The sequence below is a fragment of the Aspergillus fischeri genome, genomic scaffold, assembly GCF_000149645.3.
Source record: "Aspergillus fischeri NRRL 181 1099437636245 genomic scaffold, whole genome shotgun sequence".
NCBI classification, from domain to species: Eukaryota; Fungi; Ascomycota; class Eurotiomycetes; order Eurotiales; family Aspergillaceae; genus Aspergillus; species Aspergillus fischeri.
This window is the reverse complement of record NW_001509773.1, coordinates 678,701-701,958: the sequence shown is the minus strand read 5'-3', so window position 1 is coordinate 701,958 and position 23,258 is coordinate 678,701. Positions and strand designations below refer to the sequence as shown.

Sequence of the window (23,258 nt, the reverse complement as noted above, 5' to 3'; positions counted from 1 at the left end):
ATGCCTACTTTTCCTGGACATAAATAGTCTACCCTCGCTGGACAGTTAAAGTCCCGGATCATTCTAAGCCGTATAAACTCAAAGACTCAAGTTACTCAACCCTCTGAGAGATCGGTATCCAAATCAATTGCCGACATGAAGCTCGCAATCCTAGCAGCCTTATCGACTCTCGCATGCGCAGCTTCCCAAAGCTATTCCGTTGGCGTAAGTGTCTCTTCCCTTCCCACGGCACCTTATGACAGCTGACAAGGTAGTATGACTCCTTGAACCACGGCCCCGTCGACCCCAATCCCTTCTAGGGCCTCTCATACGGCGACCAGTTCACAGTCGCCTGTCGCGCCAAAGTAGCCCCAACCCTCTACAGACCCAAAAAGAACCCCAACGTGTTGGCCCTCGTTCCAAAGCCTCCCGGGACGTTCCTCGGTTCCGTCCGCAAGGCCCCGACGGCGGATAGCTTTGAGGCCAAGAAGATCTCCTTTGCATGCGTGACGGACCAGAAAGGCAAGACGGTGCCTGTTGACTGTACTGTCCTGTTCGAGGGCGCGCAGAACAACGACCTGGGGATTCCGAAGGTCCAGACGGCGAAATACGCGAGCACGCCCCGGTTGCAGAGAGTGGATTTTGAGGGGTTTACGGACCTAAGGACGGTGGGATTTACTGTCTTCAAGGCTGGGGAGGATGATAAGTTGAGTCAGGATGTTACGTTGATTTTGGATAACTTTGGGTATGTTGTCAACTCGAAGTAGTGTCGTGGATATGCGACCTCCCAACATTTGTGATGGGCTAGGACCGAATATCGCAGGAGCATTGGATTTAGGGCATGAATCCTTAGTAGGATACATTGAAGATCCCTTTATGAACTTGTAACTCAATATGTGCTCGACTGCGTCGTGCTGTCTTACTGTTGTCGTATGGGTGCTTTTGATTCTTCATATTGAGCCTGATACCAATCAAGGCATCCAATATTCGTCATTACTGGACAAACCTACGCAAGATGATGCACCATCCATTTGCAAGAATAATACAGTGAGAGAGGAGTTGTAGATTGTAAGTGCCTACTCCATAGGTTCTTATGCAATGACCGCCTTCGCGAGGCTTGGCACACGGAATTGTATCAACCCGGCAGAATAAACTTATCGGGCGATCATTGACACACGCGTCCAGCGCGATCGTCAGACGCATTAGATTACAGCAGCAATAGCACCTAGAATCCTGACCCTTCTTCCATCCATCCATCAGCCATCGTTGTTCTCAACAAACGATCATGTACGGCGAACTCGGAAACAAACTGGTCCGCCGCGTCTTACACCCCCAATTCCATCCCGCGCTATTGCTAACAGCAGTGACAGGTCCAACACGCCAAACGCACGCAATCCCTCGTCCACCTCCCCCCTTACCAGACCGAACTGGTACGCACCGTCGCCCGCGAAGTCCGCGATCTCGACCGCGACGTCGCCCGCCTCCTCGAGCCCTTCGGCGGCAGCTTCAACCCCTCCGCGGACCCGGCGACCGCCTGCGCCCTACTAGTCGATCACATCTGCACGCGTCGCAACAAGCGCTGTCTCCTTGCATATCACCGCGTGCGCACGGAGAAGCTCGAAGAGCTCTGCTGGAAGGGGGCTGATGTGCTGGAGCAGGAGCAGCCGAATGCCGACGAAGGGGCGGCGGCGCATGGGGTTGTGAGTTCGCAGGCGGGGACCCATAGCTCGCTGAGTCCCGAGGAGGAGGAGTATTTCCGGCAGTATAGTGATATGTTGGCGGCGTATAAGGGGCAGTGGACGGATATTGATCTCACCGGGAGCTTGGAGCCGCCGAGGGATCTGTTTATTGATGTGAGGGTTTTGAAGGATGCGGGGGAGATTCAGACGGAGTATGGGTATGTTGTTTTTGCTCTTGTCTGTCGGCTGAGCAATCCTACTGCATGCATTGAAAGCAGGGCTGATGTGTGTGATGTTTTACAGGGTTATCAATTTGACGAAGAACAGTCAACTCTACGTTCGACAGGGCGATGTGGAACGGCTGATTGCACAAGGGTTCCTGGAGCGACTGAGTTGATTGGAACCAGACGATGATGAAAGACTAGCGGTTTTGACGATTTGATGATACCCATTGTATATACGGTGCATTGAACTTTCTAAGGATTGTCGTATAGTTTGTAGAGGTATTCCCATATGCGGAGTACGGGGCTTTCAATATGGTTCCGTGATTTGAATGGGTCATGCAGTAAACCATTTTAACCAGTTGACATTAAAACCACGGCCGCTGTCATATCAAGTAGCTGATGGTAGCTTCTTACTACGTAAACAAGTACTGCAATTGATCCGCTGGTATGTCCAAAGAAGCAAAGACAGACTAAGCTTGCATTGCATATTCCGTCCTCATGCATTGATCAACCACGGCGATCATACTACATCATCAATCGATTTCAAATTGTTTCTGCCCAACCTTCAAGTTCCAACTCAGGAGGCGATTACTCAATAATAATAACGACTTTATCCGTGCGGTGATCAATTCCAGGAACTACTCATAGTTCCTGATCCACAATTGCTAGAATGCGGTAAAGCGCCTCCAGCGGAGTATGATGATAACAGCCGGTGATAAAGAACTTTTTTAGTCAACTCACGGACCACGATTGATAACGCGGGCAGCTTCCGGCCTTGGAGGTTTAATATGGAATAACTCCTCCCAATGACACTGGTCACCTTCCGTCATACTCACTTCCTCATGCATCGGGTTTTTGAAGACCTCCTCCTCCCAGTTGTTTGGTAATCAAAACACGATTGCTCCTTGTGCCTTGATTCTTGCGTCATTCGGGTTCCCACCCATTCGCTCGTCTGCGGCCGTTGGGGTGCGGCACGCAAATCGAGAAAGGAGCCTAGGCTTCTCGCCGTCAATTTATCCCGTCATTTTTCATTCTTATAGACGAATTGTCTGTGGCTCAGGCAGTAACGGTTCGGGTTCGCGATGGGCGTCATCGGACGTCGAGATCGTAGTGATTCTCGTGCGTCAGGATTCTTGCCCCGTCGCCCATCTTTGGTCGACACTCCTGTTCCAAATGTGACAGAAATACCGATCGAGCGGGCCAATCATGGCAGTAATCCAGACACTTCAGGACTCGAGCCTTCGATTCACGGCGGGTCGAGCTTCAGAACTCCGACTCGGTCATTCTACCATCGGTCCTTCAAAGGTCCCCAGGGTACGATACAGGAAATTCTGTGAGGGGTTCGATGTCCTAACTGGCTGTCTAGATCCGGCACACTATTCATCGGAGGGTCTGAGAGAACAAACAGCCGAATTAGCATCGTTTGCGCTATCGCTTCCTCACGAACGGAGCTCTCTTTCGCGAAGCCTGGATATCTTTCAATCGAAACAACAGACTGATGTCGCTGCACCCTCGTCAAGCTACGACAGCACTGCAGGGGATCTGACTATTGTTGAACCGGAACCGATCCACGCTCCTGCTACCGGCTCCTCGGTATTGACTCAGATGATTCGCAGTCCTCCCTCTGAATCGGTCGGGGACGACACCGACCACTACGGAGGTAAGCTGTGCCCAAAAGACGCGGCTGGTGTGGAAAACCCAAGGCCCTTGTTTAATGATGGCGAAGAAGAAAACACAAGTACTGAACGGACATCGTTGCTGAATAAGACGGCGCAATCTAAACCATTCCATGGATATGGGGTTGCAGACGATATTGAAAGCCAGGACTTACTGAGAGAGCGCGAGCAGGGCGGACAGCCTCACGCTCTAGCAACGATCAGAAGCTGTCTTCGTCTGATAGCAAGCCCAAAGTCTTGGGATGGGAGAGCAGTATGGCAGCACGGGGTGGTTTATCCCGCCAGCCTGCTACCTTCTGTGTTCCTCGGGCTACTGCTGAATATCCTCGATGCGCTCTCCTACGGAATGATCCTGTTTCCGCTTGGAGAGCCTATCTTCTCTGATCTGGGGTCAGACGGAATCTCGATGTTTTATGTCAGCACAGTCATTGCTCAGCTGGTCTTCTCATGCGGAGGGTCAATCTTCCGTGGCGGTATCGGGAGTGAAATGATCGAGGTTGTTCCATTCTTTCACAAGATGGCCATGACAATTCTAGTTCGGGTTGGCGAGGACAATCCGAAATCTGTCCTCGCCACAACCATTCTCGCATTCTCCGCCAGTTCTGTTCTTACGGGACTTGTCTTTTTCCTGATGGGGACGTGCAAGCTTGGTTCTCTCATCGGGTTCTTCCCGCGTCATATTTTGATTGGATGCATTGGCGGTGTAGGATTCTTTCTGATGCAGACCGGTGTCGAGGTATCTGCTCGACTATCCGGGTCTCTCGAACTTAACGGACCAACCTTGCAGAAGCTTTTTCATATGGATACATTTCTGCTTTGGATGATACCCTTGTTGCTTGCTATTGCTTTTCTTGTTTTGAAGCGCTTTGTGCGGTCCAATTTCCTAGTCGGTGGTTATTTCATTGCGGTAGGCGTGGTTTTTTACATCGTCAAATTCAGCGCGAGAGTATCTATGGATACCTTGCGTAGCAGAGGATGGGTCTTTGACGCTCCGTCGTCTTCCAACCCTTGGTATCACTTTTATACGCTCTATGGTGGGTACCTTCAGGCTATTCCAATCAAGCATGAATTGACTTACTTCAGATTTTTCGGCCGTCGACTGGTCCGCATTCGTTGATACGATTCCAGCGATGTTCGCATTGACGTTCTTCGGAGTCCTTCACGTCCCAATCAATGTACCGGCACTGGGTATATCGACTGGGGAGGACAATCTCAGTGTTGATCGTGAGCTCATCGCTCATGGCGTTACTAATGCACTGTCAGGTTTCGCGGGAAGCATACAGGTATGGTTGAGCAATTCAAGGGACATCATTCATTTCACATACTCATGCAGCTCTAGAACTACCTTGTATACACTAATAGTCTTCTTTTCATCGCTAGCGGTGGCAATTCTCGACTGGCAGGTATCATGCTTGCCTTTGCTACAATGGGTATTCTTGTCGTTGGTCCGGTGATTATTGGATTTATTCCCGTCATGGTTGTTGGAGCTCTCATCTTCATGCTGGGCATTGAGCTGATGGAAGAAGCTTTGGTCGACACGTGGGGGAAATTGCACCGACTAGAATACTTGACAGTAAGTAAGTCCTATCTCATCAAGGAGCCGCCTTCTGATTCGTACAGGTCGTCATTATCGTCGTCACCATGGGTGCTTGGGACTTTGTGGTTGGCATTTTTGTCGGAATCATCTTGGCATGCGTGAGTTTTGTGGTGCAAACCTCGCGCAAGTCAGCCATCAGGGCTACATTTTCTGGCAAGATTACAGGCTCAACTGTCAGGAGACCTCCCATCCAGCAGCGATTCTTAAAAGAGGCCGGGCAGCAGACACTCATCATCAAGCTTGCTGGCTATCTATTCTTTGGGACGATAGTCAGCGTTGAAAGTACCATGCGGGGACTCATTGAAGAGGAAGCTTTCGACAGACGACCCATCCGGTTCCTCATCCTGGATTTCTCGCGAGTGTACGGGCTGGACTTTTCCGCGGCAGAAGCGTTCACGCGTATAAACCGGATTCTCCGAAGACGCAATGTGCAGATGACTATATCCGGGCTTGATATGACGAGTGAAGTGGGCAAGAGTCTTCAGAACGTTGGGCTTCTTGCAAGCGAGACCGGCGTTGAGATTTTCAAAGACCTCAATTCGGCTCTTGAATTTTGCGAGAACGATTACCTCAAGGTCTTTTACAACCATCGCGAGGCATTGATACGGAAGAAGAGCGGATCGTCGCCTTATCTTGAAGTTCCTGTGTCCCAGAATCAATTGCAGGCCGCTGAAGGAATTGTTGGCTCTCCCCGCCGGCTGTACCTCCAGCAAGCTGCAACGACTACTCTGCGTGAGGAGGAGACGGCAGCAATGGCTTCGGTTGCCTGGTCGGCGATGCGACAGCCGCTCCCTTTGCTCCTGCAGACCTTCCAGGGGCTCACCACCAAGAACGAGGATTTTTGGTTCAGGGCATGCCCATATTTTGATCGAGTCTGCTATGCTGCAGGTACCGTGCTGTTCCAAGAGGGCGACTTACCTGAAGGGTTTTACCTCCTCGAGTCTGGCATGCTCCGAGCTGAATATGAGCTACCTCAAGGCCATTATTTCGAACTGATCGTGGCGGGACGGCCGTGTGGCGAGCTGCCGTTTTTCAGCGAAACCCGACGGACTGCGACGGTCAAGGCGGAACAGGACTGCGTGACCTGGTGTCTGAATGCCGAAAAATGGAAGCAGTTGAAGGAAGAAGAGCCCGAGATCGCGCAGGAATTGTTGACAGTGAGCTTGAAATTGACGAGTGAGAGAATGGACAGCATCACATCGTAAGCACCTACTTTCTAACATGCCTGCTAACAATAACTAATCGAATATGTTTAGGTATGTTTTGACGATGGCGGCTTGATCACCATACTTTTTGACATATAAGGTGTTATTGGATGAAGCAATTGAGCGTTGCATATCTCGGCGGTCATCCGAGACTTTGAATACACGCATTAGCTTATTTCATGTATAATGGGATTCCTGGCTCTGTAGATAATGTGATTCTGCTTGAAGACTGAACTCTAAAGACCATAGACATGTATTGCCATGAATGAATAGACTAGACGGATGCATGCTTGACGCCTTTTGATGCCATCATTGCCGTCATATCCCGTATTCTGATGCAAGATGATGCGATGCATGGCAAGATCGCATGACTGAGGGGTAGGTTAGGTCCTGCGTATGTAGGTAGTCTTCTCTACGTATTTGATTGCTGCATCTAGCACACTGGCGTCTACATATACTCAGACGTACAGAGCTCCTACTCTTCTATCCCTAATCTGCAATTCAGGATAGACTGCCTGCACCATAGATACGGAGGTCGGCGACAACTGGTCAAAACCTGCTAAGTGCTAACAGGACAAGCAGCGATCATCAGATGTGCAGGATCGACATTGGACAGTAGTGGCATGATTGGCCCGTCGCCTGGTCGGAGATTGTGACTGGTAGATAGCTGGTAGCTGGTGACTCCCCAGCGACAAGAGAAAACGGTTCGAAACGGCCAAGAGCGCGTAGATCTTGATTGTCCTCTCACCGGCTCTGGTCCCAGTCTCACCCCGTAACTCCCAAGGTAGTTATTAAATATCTGTACTCGTATTCAGTGACTCAAGTCTCGACGTCACAGCCAAGCGTTGACCGGTACGCCATCGGAAAATGCAGGGTCATGCTAATATAGGGCTGGCCTCGTCGCGTAAGGTAGGTAGGTACCTTAGGTACCTACCTTTAAGCGAGCGATGCGACTTGGAATGTGATAGGTTGCCTACTTGCGACTTGAGAGAGAGCGGGTTACGCAGTGGGGCTCTTTTTGCCTGACACAGACTATCATAGTACAGTACTTAAGACTAAGGTCGGTATTGGAAAGCAACTAAATTTCCTGTTTCGGGCAGCTGGTCTATAAACCTGGAGCTAGGGCTATTGAAATTTTCGTTTTCGCTTTACTTGGTTCCTGATCCACTCCCCCTTTTTATTTTCCATGCAAAAGCGACGAAGATTAGGTACTTCACCACGTTGGGCTCTCATTGGTATTTATGACAGGCACGATTTCAACTGCTAATGTAGACAAGGTAAATGGAATAGCATGTGCATCCATACGCGACATGGGATGGATCATGGAGGGTGTCAACGTGTTGTGGTTGGTCGCAGCGGGAGTCACGGGGCTGCAGGCGCGTGGACTCTCCCTCAAGTCAGCAACCTATTTTCACCTCTCGCACCTCTCAAAGGTAGGCTAGATAGATAATGATTGGAAGGCCCAGATAACTAGAATGTTCCAAAATGCGCGGTGCGACGACAAACCAAGACGCTGCTTCTGATTTGTAGAGTCAGAATACAAGGTGGCGGCGGGTTTCAATTCCAATCGCCTCCTTGAATCGGAAATAATGCAGAGTGTAGGTTCCCTGGCGAAAATGCAGAGCGTTTGAGGTGGATCCCGCAAGGACAGGGTGAGAGTCGGTGGGTGTGGTGTGTCAGCCTGGCAGGGGGGTGCTACTTCTGGTAGTTGGCTTGCTGTTTGTCGCAAGGATTTGGATCAAATGAAGTGTTTAATAGAGAGTACGGAGGACGGAGTAGTCAAACTGTTATTCTTGTCTGTTTACCACTCTATACCTTTGTATATTTCTCTATGCTGAGGATGTCTTGATAATTCATAGATGTTGGAAGAGTTATCTGTCCTACCAGACCATATGATCATGTAGTTAGCGTCTCTCAATTCTGAGGACGATCTGAAAGAAGACCCATGGATCAAAAGGATCCAGCGGTGGCTGGCGTCCCACAAACAGATGAGCGACGGTTGACGGGCCAGGTGACATGATTGTTGATCGCATCAATCTGCCACACAAAGACTTGTTCTTGATGCCATCGACATTGCTATTGGGGCTCAATTTTGTGGGATCAACAACACCTTTGGTACGGTACCTATGAGCCATGTACTTACTCACACCCCCCAGTCGCGAGTTGAAGGATTTTTGCATCATCATAATTCACAGAACACCGCTAAATGACACTAAAACCGACCAAAATTAAGTTGGAATCGGGCCAAAAATTTAGGGACAGTAAGTGGGTTAGTTCGGAATGGGTCCGCCCAAGCAAGGCCTAGTTGCTCCGTAGGCAGTCTAGAGCCGTTTAATATCGACCTATCTATCTGCACGACCGGTAGGGGAGCTCCTTGAGATTTTCCTTGAGTTGATCACGAAGCTATCCACATACGTAGTCGGAAAGCGACCTTAGTAATTAGTCTGAAGGACTAGCTGTCATAGTGTGCTCCTTAGCATCTTAACTACACCACTGTTTCATTATTCCTCCTTTTTTGACTTTATTAGCAGAGGATCATGGCGCCGAAAAGGAGGTACGTAGTAGAAAGATGAAAAGATAACCAAGAAGAATTTTCACGAGTACGGAGTACCCTAGCCAAACAAATTACCTTCCATCATGGATTGCCCTTGGGTTGGTCAAAAGTCTTGCGCACCTGCAGCGCATCCAAAACATACAATAAAGCTTCCGGAAAGGTTAAACAACCCAGTCACGGGTCCCTTGTTAAGGATAGGTAAGACCATCCATCTTTGATAATTATCTAGAGATTTCTACTCCTGAGCACCGCAGCTGGAGCTCTGATGGGCCCAACTAGAGAAGGGTATACGAGCAGATGGAGCCACCCCTAAGTGTACCAAAGTATTCAGGTATCAACTGCTCCCCAATCCCAAGACAAACATGAAAAATTTCACCCAAAGGACTGCTTTGTAGTACCATAGTAACCAAATTAACCAATAAACCATGTCTATCATTATCGTCCTTCTTCTCTGGCTAGACCAAGTCAGGCCATAGTGAGGAGGACCGCCCTGCAGCTCATTGCCCTTCTGGGCTGATGCACCATCAACCAAGGCTGCATCCACTCACCCCCCTCCTTTACCCCCTTCATCTTTCTTTTTTTTTCTCTCCTTCCTCTCCCTCCCTCTCTTTCCTTTCTTCTCTTCTTCTCCTCTCCATTCCATTCCTGATAACTAAGCTATCACGCTTTTGTTCGTTTTCCACGAACCGTTCTACCCATTCTTCCCTTGTGATACCCGAGCTATTCTTTGCCTTGTGCTGAGAGAGCTCCTGTTTCCTTTCTTTTGAGATACCCCCCTTGAGATACCCATACTCGCCCTTGATACCCGAAGCGCTTACAGCTTCTCTAACGGCTACTTAATCAAATTCCCTACCATAATAACTTTTTAATCAACCATCATCACCATGTCGGAAGTCCAGAAGCCTGTTGAGGAGACCCCCGTGGCCGTCCCTGCCGCCGAGCCTGTCGTCGAAGCTCCTGCTGCCACTGAGGCCGCTGCTGCTGAGGCTCCCGCTGCTGAGGCTCCCAAGGAAACTCCCGTTGAGAACGGTGTGGCCACTCCCGCTGCGGCTGAGACCACCGAAGCAACTGCCGAGCAGCCCAAGGAGGAGGCCAAGGAGGAAATCACTCCTGCGACTGAAGGTGTGCTTGGACACAAGGGTCCTGGTCTGGTGAAGTAAGCGCTACTTGCGAGCCTTGAGACGGCATGGAGCAATGCTGACTGGTTCCTTTTTGGTTAATAGGGGTCTGCGTTTCTCCAAGCGATTCTTCTACTTCAGCAACGAGCCCGTCGAGGCCAAGCAGCTGTCCGTCTTCCAGCAGAACGAGAAGCCTGCTGTCGCCAATCCCATTGTCGCTTGGGCTACCCAGACCGGCAAGGGTCTCCTGTTCCTGACCAAGCGCGCCGAGGACAAGGCTACCCCTGCTGGTATCTTCAACTTGGTACTTTTTTTCCTTTTTTTTTGAGACTTGGCGTGGTTATTCATACTAATACGTCTTAGGCCGAGGTCTCCGACCTTGCCAAGGAGGGCGCCAACGAATTCCTCTTCAAGGTTAACGGGCAGAAGCACACTTTCCAGGCTGCTAACGCTGCTGAGCGTGACAGCTGGTTTGTTGCTCTGGAAGCCAAGGCCGCTGAGGCCAAGGCTGAAAAGGAGACCATCGTTGCCAGCGAGGGCTACAAGGCTGAGCTCGAGAAGCTGAGTAAGTGATATTGGATCGAGTGCTAAATACGGATTAATTCTAATTATCTTGCAGCCAAGCCTGTTGTTGCTGAGCCCATCAAGAAGCCCGTTGAGGCTAAGGAGGAGGCCAAGAAGGAAGAGGCTGCTCCTGTTGAGGAGACCAAGGAGACCACCGAGGCCAAGGACAAGGCCAAGAGCCGCTCTCAGTCTCGCAAGAGGGCCAGCATCTTCGGCTCCTTCCTCGGTAAGAAGGAGGAGACTGAGGAGAAGAAGGAAGAGAAGACCGAGGACGCCAAGCCCGTCGAAGCCGCCGCTGAGCCTGTCGCCGAGACATCCGCTACTGCTGAAGCTACTGAGGGTAAGTTTCATCAATATTTAGAATCTGTCCCGAAGCCTAAAGCTGACTGTCATTAAGCTGCCGCTCCTGCTCCTGTCGAAGAGAAGAAGGAGGAGACCGAGGCAAAGAAGGAGGAGAAGAAGGCTGAGAGCCCTGCTCCCAAGTCCAAGCGTACCTCTCTGTTCGGTAACTTCTTCCAGAAGGTTACCAGCCCTTCCCACGAGAAGTCCGAGAAGGAGGCTGCGGCTCCTGCTGAGACCTCTGCTGTCTCCAGCACTGCCCCCCAGCTCGAGAACCCCGTCGAGGAGGCTGCCGTGAAGCCCATCGAGCCTGAGACCGTGACCACCGCCGCCGCTGCCACCGAGGCCGAGGCCCCCAAGGAGACTGCCGCTCAGTCCCCCACTGCCGAGACTCCTGCCGGCAAGGACAAGCGTCGCACCTCTTTCTTCGGTAACTTCGGCAAGAAGAAGGGCGACTCTGACAATGAGGGCACCGACGGCGAGGCCAAGGCCAAGGGCAACAAGCTCGGCGGTCTTTTCCGCAAGCCCAGCAAGGCCGTGAAGCTCGACAACAAGGAAGCCTCTGCCAAGGAGGAGGACAAGGCCGAGCCCACCGCTCAGGAGACTTCCGCTGCGGCTGCTCCCGCCGAGGAAGCCAGCAAGCCCGCTGAGGCTCCCGCCACCGAGGAGGCCAAGCCTGCGACTGTCGCTGCTACCACGACTCCCGTCCAGGCTGCAGCATGAAGTGCTCATTCTGAGAGGCGTGCCGTCGAGTTTGAGAAATGGTGGGATCAACGTTATGTGTCTCCCAACGCCTCTGCATGCTGTTGAATCATTACCATGACGGAAAACGAAAACGCAAAAGTGTTGAGAGAAAAACCATGAACAAAAAAAAACATATATGTCGATCTGGATCCGGTCTGCCATTTTTTTGCTGTCTTCGAATCGCTCTATATCGTTTCCGCAGGCACTCCTTAGCCAAGTCCAACGAGAATTTGGTGCAAGGAATGTCAATGATACCCACATGCTGCTTTGGCGGTCATTTCTCACTGTATCGACGTCACCGGTGCATTTCGTTCCTTAATGATATCCATTCGCGCAGGTTTCTCCCAACCGAGGCTTGCGTGTGTTCATGTTTTGCGCCGTGCAACTAGATTGATACCACTTGCTGTCTTGCTTTGATGTTGTTGGTTGATCTACGATCACTAGTCTGATATTTTGTGTTGATACCCGAAGGGGAGGACTGGATTTGGTGGCTTCAACTCAAATCGAGCCCGATTGTTGACTGTTTGCTTGGAGCGTGTACGCCATGTATACTTGCGCACCGCATCATAGTAATAATTAATAGAATTGATAATGCTTTTGTATGATTTTGGCAGGCTTTTGTAGACTTTGGTCTTAACGAATCCAATCCGAATCTGAATGTGAGAAGCAGCATATGGATCCAAGGTGCTCCGAAGCCTGCTTCCCAAACGTCAAACCAGGCAGACTAAGTTTTTCTGTCTATGGGGCTCAATTGTGGGCCAAGGCGCCATGGATGGCGTAGAGAACATTCCGTTCTTTTTCAGGGAGTCGAGGCTTGAGGGTTCAAACTCAATTGTACGGAGTAGTTTCGATAGTCTAGTCTCCTGACCGTGCGCCTTGGAAATGACATCACTGAAGCAGCGCCTTTTATTGATTATTAACATATATGCGGATTCATACAACCTCCTGTTTCCAAAGCCAGGTGACAACGAAAACGGTCAAGCGAACAAAATATTGGCGAGTGTTGCCGACATCTACGGCGATTCCCGGTAGGGAGAATCCGTAGGTCTGTTCGTGCATGGGTCGTGGGCTGCAGAAGTGGATTTCCGCCAGGTGCAGAATGTGGACATTGGACGCGATTGACCCGAGGGTTATTCTAGACTGTTTGGCATCGCAGCCTTCGCCTAGTGAGAATCTGACCCTCCTTGATGAAAGGGTTTGTACTCTGCAGGAGCTTGTTAATCGTTACAGAGTAGGGATATGTATGGTACTTTCTCAAGGCTAGAAAGTTGGTAGGAGTATATATAAGGTGCAGACAACTGCCCTCTGTTCAGACTGTCTGTCGAGCCACTTGTCCTTTGAGAATGCCTGGAAAAATACTTCCTTCTGAAAAAGATTGTGCGAGCTGATAGAGTTTGGACTTCGGAGATAGTAAAACGAAGTCCACGCCCTTTGGTGACACCAACGCCCAAATAGGCAATGGGCGGGGAGAGAAAAAGGAAAGTGATATGAGTGGAATAACCCGCCCGATCCCTGGTTTTCCGGTTTTTCTTTTTTTTTTTTTTTTTTTTTTTTTTGGGTCTTTTTCCCTCAGCTCCCTTATTAATCCATTTTATTGTGGAATGTTCTCATTGGTTTATCTGGCGATGGCGTGCTGAGACATGAGGCTCCCAGGCCACCAGGCTGCCAGACATGAGCACTCAGCCCCCTCCCCGTCCCTTGTGACTTGGACTGCATATGCCCGTCTGGAGTGTGGAGTAGATAGGTGTCTGGGTCCGTGGCTAGGATGAAATTGGCTTTATATGACGGGACACGAAGCTACTGGCTTGCGTGGATTCACCCAATGTGATATTAATGAGACAGTCCAGGGAGGCTGTGATGAAACCAGCTTTCTTAGTGCTGTTGTGGAATTGATGCCTGGATTCTGGATGCGATGCTGCGCCGCGTTATTGGTCAATGGGTCGTGAAGAGGACCTCTTTCCTGGTACCGAGTACGCGGCGGAGTAGGGATGGTGCTCCGTATTAGGGAATCCAGATCATGGAAGCGTCATTCCAGGCCCGTCAATTGTCAATGATGGATTTCAGTGATACTGATCCTCTTCGTACGTAAGATAAGGTAGATATCTGTTCGAGGATCTCAAAAATGGTATGTCAATTGAATTTAATTGAAGGCATCTTAATGCTGCACCCTGCTCGACAGGTACGTACCAGAAAAGTACCTACCGACCGTGCACAGGAATGCCGCCCTGGGGCGTGTTCCCGCGGGCCCGACGGACCAATCATCGCGGCACATGGTCCTATGACTCACACCTGCTGACTGCGTCCAGGAGCGCTATCCAGACACGGTTAGTGCAGGAAGTGGGACATTATTGCGCTGCCATTGGCTGCCGGCGGGAACGCACGGCGCACACAGACAGGTTAAACTAGCACACTCGAGGGTTTTAAGAAGTGCCTGATTTCCCGTCGCTGCCTGGCGCTTTTCCTTTCCCTTTTCCTTTTCTCCTCCATCTTTTCTTTCTCTGAAACCATCATCACCTATAATTTTTTAACATCTTCACCATACAACCACACAATTATCAAGAAGATCAGTCTCAGTATCCATTGCAAAATGGCTGCCTTTTAAGCTCCTCCCCCAGAACGAGCTCGTCTTTCTCTCGTGAGACAGACACCATAGATCCTTTACGGTCTTCGTCACTTTCCAACATCTCCTCTCAACCTTTCTCAGAGTCTCCTGTCCCAGGACCTCTGAACTTAAGCATCGCTTCGCGTAGCTCAAGTTCTACTTTGAACAACATTCTCCCGTTCGACGTCACGTCGTTCACCACGGATAACCATCAGCAAACATGGCTCCCCACGCCCCCGCCCCAGCAGCCTTCGGCTCAGAATCTGAATTCGAATTCCAACAACGACAGCAACAGTTCCCCGCAGGAGGACTTCGTGCTCTATCCCGCCCCGTGTCCGCAGCCTCGTTTGAGAGACTCGCGTGCGCCAGTACTTCCGAGTACAGCCCCTAGATCCGTTTCATACAATCCTTTCCTGGTCCGACCTCAGTACCAGCAGCCCAGACGGCACTCGCTCAGTCTGTATCAGCAACTTCAGCAACAGAAACTTTCGGGTTCACCTGTCCAGGTTCCTCGTGTGACCAGGCTTCACTCACAGTCTACCGGGTATTCTCTGTCCTCGTCTCTTCGGTCTAGTCCCTCCAGCCGGACGCACTTTCAGCGTGTCCACGCCGCGTCTGCGCCTTCGAATTCACCAAATCCCAATCGTCCCCCTGTTCCATTGTTTTCAGCAGCCAACGGCACTCAATTCAGTCAAAAACAGCTACAGCAATTACATCAGTTTTATCACCGCCGCATCATGTCGACCCCCAACATCGCTCAAGGTGAGCTGATAGAAATTATATCCGCTTCAGCTTTGTCTAATTCCGCAGCAGATATGCCTGACTTCTTCGGTCTGCCCTCGAATGACTTTGGGGATGATTTCGAGTTGAGCACTGAACCCACCATGCTTTCTCCCAATCAGATCCCCACTGGCCTCATGGCCGTCAAGGACTCTGTGGCAGGTGCCCCTTCGGGCACCATCTCGCCCAAGGACTTGTTCATGGATGCGTCGGCACCTCCGTCGACCTCATTCACTGATCTCAGCACTCCTTCCTTTGAGTCTCCCGGCTATTTCAGCCAGGACACTTCGCCCATGTTCCCCACCGATCTGGAGCTGGGCCCTGGCTCCGAGGAGTGGGGTCCGCTCTTCCCTGCTCAAGATGACTTCTCGGCCTTCGACTCCGCCGCCTTGGATGTTGCACTCGCTCTCTCCCAGCCCGAGACTAAGCCCGCAAAGGAGGTCTCTGTTCCTCCGTCTCCTGCGATTCGCAACTCTGCTTCGCCCGCTCCTTCTCCTGCGCCAAGCAAGTCCGGTGTTAAGCACTCCACCGTCGCCGGTGTCAATGCTCGTCAACGCAAGCCATTACCCCCTATCAAGGTTGACCCCAGCGACCCTGTCGCGTTGAAGCGTGCTCGCAATACCGAGGCTGCTCGTAAGTCTCGTGCTCGCAAGCTTGAACGCCAGGATGAGATGGAGCGACGCATCCGTGAGCTCGAGAAGTCTCTGGAAGAAGCTCAGCAGCGTGAACAGTACTGGAAGGCCCTTGCCCAGAATAGGGGTTGAACGATGATCGATAGGTTATCTTGATGACATGCTGCGTTTGTGATATCTTGTTTGTTTCTTTGTTTGCTGTTTTTCTCTTCGTCGGCTTCTAAAATTTGGGACGTGCAAAATGGGATCTGTGGTGGCGGGGGCTCGAGCCCCTCGTCAACCGAATGCCAGAAGTACCAGTCAGTCTCCGCAGGATGGTTACCTGACGATGACGCTTCTGGCAGGATAAAAGTTTTCTTTACTTGATGCCTTCAATGGTGGGCAATTGAAACACCATCTTGTTTCTATCATTTCGGGTACTCTTCGCCTGGCTTGTTTCTTGCAGACATCCTAGTCCTCATCTAGGGTGCTGTTTCTGTTTCTTTATGTTTCTTTTACTTGATGGTCGGTTCTGATGTCTCCTGTCAACCAGGATTGACTCGTGGCCAATTAATACTTTTCCCGCTATTGCCCTGTCAGTCGCTCAATTCTATGGATGCGAGTTTTGTTGACGTGGCTTTCTGTTTCAACATGTCCTGCGTCTTAACCAGAGACTGTCTTTATACTAAGTTGAATTCAACTATGTCGCTCTCTACTTTTTTTTCTCAGCGTAGCTCTATCCCGCTCGTAGCAGATCACCATCTTCAGCGTGCAAGCATCTTCGCCAACGCTACACCGTGAAGCGTACCAATACCGAAGTGGCTGAATTTACTGCCTGTGAATTACAGAGATCTTCTTGAACTACGGAGATGGATCATTATGATTAATCCTGCTCGACTCAGCTCAGACTTGCCTTTTTAACCGTCATCGACTCAACCTCTTGATTCTCGGAAACCTGCCATCGCCGCATCATCCATACCCTGATATACCACCAGGAACACAGTGACATCAATACCCGGTCTTCCAATCTCGTTTCTCATAAACACGCCCAACCGATATACACTCCAGCCCACAGCGGGAGGACTTATCTCAGAATGAGTGGCTTGCGATGAAACGAGCGGTCGAGAGGGAGTGTCTGCTCTATATGGTGGATTGCACGACAAGGGGATGATGGGCAATGAGAGGGTGAGAGAAAGGGACAGCAGAGGCCGGTCTCAGAAGTATCTGATCAGTGTTTTGTCATCACAGCTGGTCATGTCATGCGCAGGGATTACAGGTGGTTGGTAAATGGTGTAGTCGAGGACAGGAGTGTTGTATTCAGCTCAGTGCATCGGTTCCTTTGGTTCTACCCTTTTCCATCTTTGCTGTCCTCGAGCCGAATTGGATTGCTCGTTTCTTTTCCCGAGCGACGGTAGCCATGCCCAGCTTGACGGCCAGGAGGCGGAGCGCTCTCTTCTCTGGGTCGATGCCGGTATAATCCACACCGGCGGTTTCTGATGGGTCTGGGACGCCGAAGCCACATTTCTCCCATACGGGAGCTTCGAGCACGTAAGAGACGAAGTCTTCGTCTAAGAACGGGTATCGCGCCTCGCGACCCCAGTTTGAAAGGATCCGATCATCGCGGCCGAGATTCCGCTTGCCGAGACGACTGACGTCCAGATGGATCTCGTCGATGAGACCTCTGAAACCGTCGCGGGCGAACGCTACTCCGTGTCGCGCATAGCCCGCGAACAGTTCGTCTGCTCCCAGGCCGGAGAGAAGTACTCTCGCTGGGCTGGTGTACTGAGTCGGGTCGGACGAGGAATCTTGACTATTGACGGCCATGCCTCGCGCGCGAGAAGCGAAGTACAGCGCGCACGCGATAGAGAGGTCCATCTCTGTATTGTGAGGCCTCATCAAGCGCTTCACCATATCACGGTGTGCGACAGTCTCAGTGTAGGGTATATCTATCGCGACGAAGCGCCAGTTGCGCTCTGGGCAGACTCTCTGAAGTTCTGCGAATGCCGCGCGACCCGTAATGCGATCTGGACAGCTTTCGTAGACTGATGATGTGGCGCCTTCCTTGCCGGCAGCTGCGGCAGCGACTCGCGGGTTCTCGAAAGCAACGTTGAGAAGATCAATTGTCTCATTTTGGGGAAGAATGTCATGGGACAGTTTGGCAAGTAGAGTGCAATCAAGGCCACCAGAGAACAAAACGGCGACTTTCACATCACTTATAGTAATGGATGGTGGTTCGGGCACCTTTTGAATTCTCAGGTGTAACGATTGACGAAGCCTCCGCTCAAGCTCTTGGATGGCACAAGAGTCGATTGTCAATGACGGGGGCGTCTCATTCGGGACAGATTTGTTCATGTGTGGTATTGGACTTTTCTGTCCGTTCTGTCAGCGATTGCGTTGATCGAGGAGAAAGCGTGTATACCAGGCAGCTGGCATTTGCATCTTTGGGCCCCCAGCGAAGAGTTTGGATGGCGTCACGATTGAATTTGACGGCACCTGATGCAAGAGCATTCTGCAGCACGACTTGTTTAAAGTCGATGAAATGCACTCCATCTGTGTCAACTTCCTCAAAATGCGACGAGGATGAACTATCGCAGACACTGCAAATTCTCAGATTTCCAGATTCATCTAGACCCTGCAACAAGGACCGTCGTCCAAGGCAGTCCCTACTGAAATATAGCCTTGAGTTCACTGCATCATAGAAAACAAAGGAAAAGGGACCTGTAATGTCACTTATGACACCCACTAGTTTCTGTGTGGGATATCCATGATCAACAGCGTCCAACGGCGAATGGCTAGCACGCAGGAACGACTGGAAGATGGACTCAGTATCATTATCTTGGATAGGTTCGCCAGCTATCTTCCAGGCCTCGCCATTCCAGCAGAGCACGGATTGCGTAGACGAATCCACGAGTGGTTGAGCGTAGACATGATCTCCTCTCAATGAAAGCACCGTGGAGATGAATGTGAGAGTGACGGTCACCCTTGTCTGGTCCGTATGACTCAAAGACAATTCCTGTTGTCTTGTATGGACTTGGTAGCTGTCGGGTCCCCGGTTGCGCAGTAGATTGCAAGTCTCCTCATTTGGGAGCACTGACCCATTAGTGCTCAATGAGAAATAAATGCCGCACATTGCAGCACTGTGGCTGCAAATACACTATAGCAACAAATTCTGGTTCCGGCGACCAGGAGGCAAAAGAAGATAGATTGAAGAAAGTCAACCTCGGTGTTATGTTTCCTCAGTGGCCGGATCTCGGGGCAACGATGATCCACATAGCTTCGTGACGGGTGGTGATAACCAAATACTCCACGCTGCCTAACATGGGTCCGATCGACGTTGTTTCATGCCCGGTCCTAGGTTAAATAAACATTTGCTTCATTGAAATATCCCATTGTTGTTTGAATGGTTTTTTCCTGCTGCTTTTAAGCTCGACCGCTGTGTGCTTGATATTCCTCATAATGATCCGTTACCTCGTCTGAATCTCCCTCCTTCCCCACCGAGTGACCGAGCTTCTACATTGATTGCTGGCGTGCATGCAGATTGCTTATGTCTGAACAAGCGATTTCCACGACCCCGGCTCCGGATGGACGACCGGATTCTCAGTGGGATATTCATGACGATCAAATAAAATCGAATCAACAGCAAGCGACATTGTCAGCTACCGTATTATCGGTGTCTGCGCATAATGACCCCTCAGCAACACACGAAGCTCCACATCAGGGCAACCAGTTAGGGGAGAGGAAGGAGATTCCTCAAGATGAATCTCCAACTTCTACGTTTGACTCGCCAAATATGACATCGGAGAAAGTCGCTCCAGATTCCTCAAAATCTACATCCGAACCCCAGGGGACGTTGTCAGCGCGTATGAAAGGATTGTCGGTCTCGACGAATACAACAGAAACCGGTTCATTAGTAGACAGCGATGTGCCCCCGCCTCCCCCAGAAAAAGACGAATCCTATCTTAGTACGAAATCCCAGCTTGCACCGCCCCTGCAGACGTCCGTGAATGCGACTTCTGAATTGAGCGAGAAAGAGCTACCGGATGTACCGGGTCACGGACAGAAGGAATATAAACCGGACGCTGGCATGGATGGTGCTCGAGAGGATGACTCTGAATCCGAGATTCAGAGCATCATGGGTCAGTTTCAGGACCCTGAACGCAGGGGCAGCCAGGAGCAGTTGATGTCTCCTCGTTTGGAGCTGGCTGAGCAATTCCTTGGAGGCCAGGGTCATTTCCCGCCGCGTCATTCGAGTCTTTCAAAGTCAGCAGAGGGGGGCCCTCAGGCAGCACAGGTGAATGCAGGGACACCATCTTCGGCTGTCGAGAAGCCACCGGCTCCTATTTCGAAGAGCGCTCATAGAGCTTCCGAAGATCATACAGCACTGACTCGACGATCTTCTACGTCGACTGTTCCTCCGCCTCCGCCAGAACCTGAGCCCGATCAACCGTTCGATTTTCATCGTTTTCTGGAGCAGCTCAGGCACCGCACTGCAGATCCTGTGGCCAAGTTTCTCCGCTCATTCCTTAATGAGTTTGGCAAAAGACAGTGGATGGTACATGAGCAAGTGAAGATCATTAGCGACTTCTTGACCTTCATCACCAATAAGATGGCCATGTGCGAGGTTTGGAGGGACGTTTCCGACAGCGAATTCGATAACGCGAAAGAGGGTATGGAGAAGCTAGTCATGAATCGATTGTATTCGCAAACCTTCTCCCCTGCTATACCGGCCCCTCCCTCAATCCCAAGAAGTGCAAGCAGAAGCAGACGAAGAGAAATGGAACGACTTCATGGGCCATGGAGGCGTGGCCAGCACCAGGAAGATGTCGAACGCGATGATGTATTGGCGCAAAAGATGCGGATTTACGGTTGGGTGAAAGAGCAACATCTTGACATACCGCCTGTGGGCGCTCACGGCCGTCGGTTTCTGAACCTGGCGCAGCAGGGTAGGTCTCGATGTCCGTTTATGCTGGGACTGTTTCTGACACTGAACGAAGAGCTTCTGAAGATCAATGGCTACCGTGCACCACGTGATAAAGTGATTTGCATATTGAATTGTTGCAAAGTTATCTTCGGTGAGCAGCAGAATGAATAATCCTTGAGCATGTAAGGTGCAGCGCTGACGCCGATTTCTCTTGCAGGGTTGCTCAAAAACTCAAAACAAGCTGATACATCAGCGGATTCATTCGTACCGCTTCTAATCTACGTCGTGCTACAAGCTCGCCCCGATCATCTGGTTTCCAATATCCAGTACATTCTTCGCTTCCGAAATCAAGATAAGTTAGGAGGAGAGGCGGGGTATTACCTATCTTCACTGGTATGTCAATCAACATTATTTGCTGATAATGTAGGCAACGTGGCTGATTTCATAAACAGTCAGGTGCTATTCAATTTATCGAGACCCTGGATCGGACAAGCCTGACAGTGAGTGACGAGGAGTTTGAGCGTAACGTCGAGGCCGCCGTGTCTGCTATTGCCGAGCAGAATCGCGAGTCCGAGTCCTTCGAGCCGAAAAGGGGAGAGCGTCCTACGGCGGAAAGCTCTCAAGCTCCGTCGCGGGTTTCAACCGATACACAAAGACCTGGGGCGCGGAGGGAGGCGCCGCAAACGAGTGACGAGGAGAGCGCGCCAGTAGCAGGACTATTGCGGACTATCCAGAAACCTTTATCAACAATCGGAAGGATCTTTTCGGACGAGCCAGATTCGCCACACGAGCGACCAATACAGCCTGCCGGCACCCCGCAGCCGGGGGCACCACCGCGACTGTCCCCTAACGTATATCAGCCGCCCCGTAGCAGTAGTGAGGGGCCCCGTAATGCGGCACAGCCGCAGTTGGCCAGGGTACTGGATGCGCAAGATGCTGCTGCACGTCAAGCTAGCGCCGAGGATGCGGAGGCACGAAGGATTCAGCGGGCTGAACACAATAACGTGGTGGAGACACTGTCGAACATGTTCCCGAATCTTGATCGCGACGTCATTGACGATGTGGTCAAGATGAAAGAAGGAAGGTCAGTTTTTCTATGATATAATGCAGAGAAGGATTGCTGACGCTGTTACTGCAGGGTTGGTCTGGCCGTCGATGCATGCCTCGCTTTGAGTGCGGAGTAGGAGAACACTGGTGCTAGTAGGATATTGGAAAGCTCGCATGGATTTTGAGGCGGTCATACTATGGCTTTGATAGCCATACGTCGCAGCATGTCGCCTATCTTGTAGTTATTCGGCTTTTCTACTCATGCCTGTGCATATAATACTCGGGGCAGCTATGACCGCCCAAGTGCCGTCTCTAATGCATGGACCGCATAATATTTCGAAGTCATCTATGTGCTATATCGTAGTAAACCTTTCCCAATACTTGATCAAACGGAGTCCTCATACAACAATAGTAAATGTAAGTATGTTGTCGGGTATATCACGTGATTGTTACAGTCGGTCGATTGACCACGGCTCAGGCCACCAAATTAGTGGCGAATCAGAGTGCTCCAAAAGGACCTCGCTTGCTGCTAGCGGCGTTTGAAGTCCCCATCAGAATATATATAAATCCCCTCGATCCCCCTTCCTTTTGATCTTTTTTCTTCTTTCTTTTCTTCATACTTACCTTGTTTGGGTGGCTGCGATCAAGAAGGCGGTCCACCACGGATTGGTCCCTGCATTGCACAGCGCGGCGGAACAATCCGTTCAACGGCCTTCGGGTCATTGACAGGCGTATTCTTTGGCACTTTCCACCTCGTGGATATCATACTTTCCTTTTCATCAGGTCTTGGGCCAGTGGCTCGAGGGTGGAGAAGAGGTTTGATATGAGTAGTTATTTTAGCGGGCACGCAGTCGTGTAAGGTAGTTTTGGGCTGTGTGCGAGTCTTTATCTCTGAAGGAGGGAGTGTGGTTTGCCTGGCACAAAAGTTTATTCACAATTGCATGTAAATATCTACACTGGAGTTTATGTGATAGATAAAGACGCTATTTCAAGTGCTCATTCCACTTTTGAAGTAGTCCGTACCATGAAGTAGAATTCTATCCTTTGGGATGAGTGAATATCTGACCTCGCGGCTTGTGTTTTTGCGCCACGGCGGTGGCGAGAATAGAGCCCCTCAGCCACAGCAGTGTACAGAGTGACGTTGTCGCCACAGCTGTCAGTCAGTCAGTATCCACCTCGGACTACATAAACACATCGTAGGCAACCGCAAGGGTATTGAGTCTACATCACTCGCTTGCAGGTACAATCGTCTGAATTACTACCCTTCCCTGATTGTGCTAATCATACGGACTACCTCGAAGCAATCTCCGCAAATCGAAGATGCCTCACCTAAATCCCCCCTCTAATGAAGGCAAGGAGCCATCGACTGGAACTCGACCTAGTGGCTCCGCCGGCTATGCATCATTAGACGCCCTATCCACAAGAGAAGGCAACGCCAGCGGACGAGTCTTTGGTACAGGCACCGGCGGCACGGTCACATCGCCGGAGTATTCGACCGCCCTGAATTCGGATGTCATGCAGAACGCGGAGAGTGATCGGGCCATGAGCAAGGAGGAGGCCGATAGGATGTACGAGCAGCGTATGGAAGAGGAATATGCGAAGAGAGAGGGTGGTGCTT

General features: G+C 50.8%; 7 protein-coding genes across 7 annotated transcripts, besides 4 other annotated features; 6 read left to right on the top strand and 1 right to left on the bottom strand.

Moving 5' to 3' along the window:
• Positions 1-135: 135 nt before the first annotated feature.
• On the top strand, positions 136-746 carry NFIA_103850 (uncharacterized protein; the record flags this gene model as incomplete). Its single annotated transcript, XM_001266793.1, has 2 exons — positions 136-204; positions 300-746. 2 exons carry the CDS (start codon positions 136-138, stop codon positions 744-746), a joined length of 516 nt encoding a protein of 171 aa, XP_001266794.1.
• Positions 747-1,264: 518 nt separating this feature from the next.
• Positions 1,265-2,055, top strand: NFIA_103840 (DNA replication protein PSF1; the record flags this gene model as incomplete). The annotated part of the gene is made up of 3 exons (XM_001266792.1): positions 1,265-1,291; positions 1,350-1,876; positions 1,962-2,055. 3 exons carry the CDS (start codon positions 1,265-1,267, stop codon positions 2,053-2,055), a joined length of 648 nt encoding a protein of 215 aa, XP_001266793.1.
• Positions 2,056-2,964: 909 nt separating this feature from the next.
• On the top strand, positions 2,965-6,360 carry NFIA_103830 (sulfate transporter family protein; the record flags this gene model as incomplete). Its single annotated transcript, XM_001266791.1, has 5 exons — positions 2,965-3,196; positions 3,249-4,592; positions 4,642-4,841; positions 4,898-5,131; positions 5,179-6,360. The coding sequence occupies 5 exons, from the start codon at positions 2,965-2,967 to the stop codon at positions 6,358-6,360; spliced, it is 3,192 nt and encodes a 1,063-aa protein (XP_001266792.1).
• Positions 6,361-9,798: 3,438 nt separating this feature from the next.
• Positions 9,799-11,658, top strand: NFIA_103820 (uncharacterized protein; the record flags this gene model as incomplete). The annotated part of the gene is made up of 5 exons (XM_001266790.1): positions 9,799-10,070; positions 10,138-10,336; positions 10,396-10,597; positions 10,652-10,936; positions 10,994-11,658. The coding sequence occupies 5 exons, from the start codon at positions 9,799-9,801 to the stop codon at positions 11,656-11,658; spliced, it is 1,623 nt and encodes a 540-aa protein (XP_001266791.1).
• Positions 9,868-9,913: a microsatellite.
• Positions 9,893-9,921: a microsatellite.
• Positions 11,659-13,203: 1,545 nt separating the features above from the next.
• Positions 13,204-13,235: a microsatellite.
• Positions 13,205-13,235: a microsatellite.
• A 1,783-nt stretch (positions 13,236-15,018) lies between these two features.
• cpcA (amino acid starvation-responsive transcription factor GCN4) lies at positions 15,019-15,825 on the top strand (the record flags this gene model as incomplete). The annotated part of the gene is made up of 2 exons (XM_001266789.1): positions 15,019-15,043; positions 15,095-15,825. The coding sequence occupies 2 exons, from the start codon at positions 15,019-15,021 to the stop codon at positions 15,823-15,825; spliced, it is 756 nt and encodes a 251-aa protein (XP_001266790.1).
• A 1,164-nt stretch (positions 15,826-16,989) lies between these two features.
• NFIA_103800 (asparagine synthetase domain-containing protein) lies at positions 16,990-18,802 on the bottom strand (the record flags this gene model as incomplete). Its single annotated transcript, XM_001266788.1, has 2 exons — positions 16,990-18,042; positions 18,092-18,802. 2 exons carry the CDS (start codon positions 18,800-18,802, stop codon positions 16,990-16,992), a joined length of 1,764 nt encoding a protein of 587 aa, XP_001266789.1.
• Positions 18,803-19,216: 414 nt separating this feature from the next.
• Positions 19,217-21,693, top strand: NFIA_103790 (guanine nucleotide exchange factor VPS9; the record flags this gene model as incomplete). The annotated part of the gene is made up of 4 exons (XM_001266787.1): positions 19,217-20,615; positions 20,667-20,744; positions 20,811-20,986; positions 21,046-21,693. The coding sequence occupies 4 exons, from the start codon at positions 19,217-19,219 to the stop codon at positions 21,691-21,693; spliced, it is 2,301 nt and encodes a 766-aa protein (XP_001266788.1).
• Positions 21,694-23,258: the final 1,565 nt, after the last annotated feature.